This window comes from Tachypleus tridentatus, chromosome 11 (genome assembly GCF_004210375.1).
Source record: "Tachypleus tridentatus isolate NWPU-2018 chromosome 11, ASM421037v1, whole genome shotgun sequence".
NCBI lineage: Eukaryota > Metazoa > Arthropoda > Merostomata > Xiphosura > Limulidae > Tachypleus > Tachypleus tridentatus.
The window spans coordinates 64,631,970-64,635,804 of NC_134835.1; the positions used below are offsets into that span (position 1 = coordinate 64,631,970).

At 38.4% G+C, this 3,835-nt stretch overlaps 1 protein-coding gene across 1 annotated transcript; it reads left to right on the plus strand.

Moving 5' to 3' along the window:
• The first annotated feature begins 222 nt into the window (after window positions 1-222).
• On the plus strand, window positions 223-3,481 carry LOC143232330 (uncharacterized). The gene has a single exon (XM_076467607.1). It carries the CDS (start codon window positions 383-385, stop codon window positions 1,364-1,366), a length of 984 nt encoding a protein of 327 aa, XP_076323722.1. The 5' UTR covers window positions 223-382; the 3' UTR covers window positions 1,367-3,481.
• Window positions 3,482-3,835: the final 354 nt, after the last annotated feature.

Here is a 3,835-nt window from a genome sequence, read left to right on the forward strand (position 1 = left end):
AGCAAACAAGGTCGAGTTGGTCGATTAATTCACGGAACACGAGTCGTAGCGCGCTGTTGGCGAGAATAACGTTTGTCGGTTCACCCCAAGAGCACATGAATGTTTGCGGTATGACAAACCCGTGTGAGGCTCAATTGAAAAAGAGCTTTTCCTCGAGTCCTGTGTGAACTCACCAGTGCCCCCACCCGTTTGGAAGCATGTGTTAAAACTTGTGTGAAAACTTGTTGAGTGCATTTGTAATTATTAGTTTATTTACACGGAATAAAAATGTCTCTTGAAGTTTCGTAAAATAAAGGGCTTCAATTCGCGAAAGCCGAAGAGAGGGAAAACACACACTCTTCACACACAGTAGTCACTCTCTTAAGGTATACCTAAGATTAACATGTCAGGTTCCAAACCATGTTCTAGTAGTAAGGACGAACACGTAAAGCGTCCCATGAACGCTTTCATGGTGTGGTCTCGCGCTCAACGGCGAAAGATCGCCTTAGAGAATCCGAAGATGCACAACTCAGAGATCAGCAAGCGGCTGGGCGCTCAGTGGAAAAATCTGTCTGAGGCTGAGAAACGGCCTTTTATTGAAGAAGCTAAGCGACTACGAGCGATGCACATGCAGGAACACCCGGACTATAAATACAAACCTCGTCGTAAACCTAAAAGTCTGTCGAAAAGAGACCGCTTCCCTTTTCCATTACCTTACATCCCGGCTCCGATGGATTATCTTGGTAGCAGCTTCACCAGAGGTCTTCTCGGTCCTACTTCGACACTGCCGACGCATGTTCCAGGACTTTTTCCTTTCGTCACTCATGCTATAGACAATCCGGGGAACCTTGTTGGAGTTCCAACTATGAGCTCTACCGGTGTTGGTGAACGGTGGTCACCGGCGGACACTGCTATTAAGACCAGACATGTCCTACCTGGGACCCCAAGCCCTGATTCCGCCTCTAGCCATTCCTTTAAGCCGGTAAGTCCTAGCAGTATTCCTACATCATCTCTTAGCTGTAACGGATATCCAACCGCAGCGGCGACCCTGTATCCTAGCGTGCCACTCTCGGCCTACCTCATGCCATGTGGCTGCGGCCCGTCTGGATACAACTGTCCCTCCAGTTCGGAGTCAGTAGACCTTACACGACATACCTGCACTGCGGCTAGTTCTTTGTTCATAAATCCTTATCTGAAGCCACCGGATGGAAGCCTTTTCTCTTCCTCTGCAGTAGGAGGAGAACCCTCCGTTTTGCGGGACCACAGCTTGGGACCACCGACAGCGTCCGCTCTGACTAGTGGGTTATCAGCATCAAGTCAACTGTTAGGACTGTACTCATCGTACTTAAGCAGACCTAAGGTACCTGAATCACGCCTAGAAGTGTAGGTTATAATGTATGGGAACAGGTGAACAATAACTTTTACAACTCTAATGTAAGTGATGTTTGTCAGTAAAGCAGGTGGCGCAGGACTAACACCACCAACGAGTACAGAAAATAACCTTTGTCCCAAAAATAAAAATGTAGAACAGATAGTTTATCAATGAGTCACAGTGCCATGAAATTCAAGCAATTATAGGACACAAGAACTTTCAGACCTAAGCTAATAAAATAAGCTGATGTTACATCTGTTTTTCATTTTATTAAACGAAGAATTTCTTTGAGTGTTTCTGAGTTTTCTGTCAAGTGAGTGATATTTAACTACATTTTATGAAACGTTGTATGATATACATGCACACGCACATTGTTTTAGTGTTAAACAATAGACGTGTAAATGCTTGTGAAAATGAAACGTCAGTCGATGCGTTGTGCGTAATTTAGACTAATAAGTTTGTTTCCTATGTGTGGTAAATTCCCTAGTTACTTGATTAAGAGAATAAAGCAAGGGCTAAGTAAAGGTAATTATTCAAAACATATTTAACAATAAAAGCTGGATCTTTGAAATGGTCAAATTAGGCTAGATAGGTTTAGTGAAATTCTCTATTTAAGAATGTAAAATAGCATATTGAACACTGTTGTTTGCTTTATAAATATGGAATTTATCAACTGTCTTATAATATATTGAAAATATTTATATCGCTGTAAAATAATAAAACCGTTTCTTTAATTCTGTTCAGCCTCACTAGTTTACTGCTGTAAAAACCGTTTCTTTAATTCTGTTCAGCCTCACTAGTTTACTGCTGTAAAAATCGTTTCTTTAATTCTGTTCAGTTTCACTAGTTTACTGCTGTAAAAATCGTTTCTTTAATTCTGTTCAGCCTCACTAGTTTACTGCTGCAAAAACCGTTTCTTTAATTCTGTTCAGCCTCACTAGTTTACTGCTGTTAAAACCGTTTCTTTAATTCTGTTCAGCCTCACTAGTTTACTGCTCTATAGACAATTTTAAGATATCTCACCTGAGTTGATAGTTCTAAACAGAAACAGCAATAACTCTTGTGTGGAAAACAAACAAACAAGTATTTTACTGTTTAAATCTGTGTTCTTCTAAACGGTTCGTGCGTGATCTTGTAATTAGCATCCGGGCTGTGGATCTATGGGTCTATCATTCATATCCCGCTATCATTAAGAGAAACAAAAATACGCTTTACAGTTTGAGTCGTTGGTGGTATCACTGTCATATCCTTCTATTCAACGAGATAACAGTAAACCAAGAGTGGTCTATCGGTTCAAGCCCCCTAGTGGCACAGCGGAATGTCTTCGGACTTAAAACGCTAGAAACCGGTTTTCGATACTTGTGGTGAGCATAGCACACGATAGTCCATTGAGTAGCTTTGTGGTTAATTACAAACAAACCATCGGATCAAAATTATTTACGGTTAGCTCAGAGAGCGAATCATTATTAGCTTTATGTGAATAACCGAAAAGAAGCAAACAATGCTTTTGAACCGCCGAAGATTAAATGTTGAGAGTAAGAAAAAATTTGTCATACAAGCTTAATAAGAACATATGGATGGTAACTGTATATCCAAGTACTTCGTTATATTGTGGACTTACAAACCACGTGAGTTTTCAAATATGAATTGTGCGAGTCTTACAGTATTTATGTTGTTAGTCTTTAATGAACTGATCTATATTATTGCTGCTGAAATATTCTGCATAGCAGGACTTAGCTTTATGTTTTATATGTCACAAAATTCCCATACGATTGTAAATTACACGTTCGTAAGAAACCACCATTGCTACTTCATGAGAACCAATAACTAAGTAAAACATTTTGAACACCTTGCTTTCAAAGACCATTTACAATTTCTTTTAAGTAAATCGACTCAACAAACTTCCAGCTTTTTAATTGGCTGCCTCTCTCCACTACCTTTATCATCCTTTCGATTTGTTTTCATTAATATACTATCAAGGTTACGTGAAAAGTTGTAAATCATATTGTCAAAAATGAGGGAATCAGGGTGTTCAAACAGCAAGTAGATATTGAAACATGGATTCAGGTGAAAGTAATAACATAGATATGAATAACAATATTATTGAAATATTGTAAAAATAACTCAAAGATTTGAAATAAAGAACAAGAGCAAATCTTTATTTCGCTGAGACAAACAGAATCTCGTGTTCCTTAATTATATACACATGATATATGGATATGTTATTAATTTTACATGCTGAATACTAAAATTTCGTTGCACAGTTTACAAAGGGCGTCTCACGAAACCTGAAAGAAGAACATCACAGAACGAATTAACAACAGTGCAATCTATATAATCTGATCTACAAAATTCAATAACTCATAAAAAATAAGTTATAATTTCAACAAACAATTAGGTTTTATTTATTCTTTCGTAAATGAAAAAACAGTATTTGAATATTATGTCAGCATAAGTGGAATTTATCTTGAACCTTACGTAAAA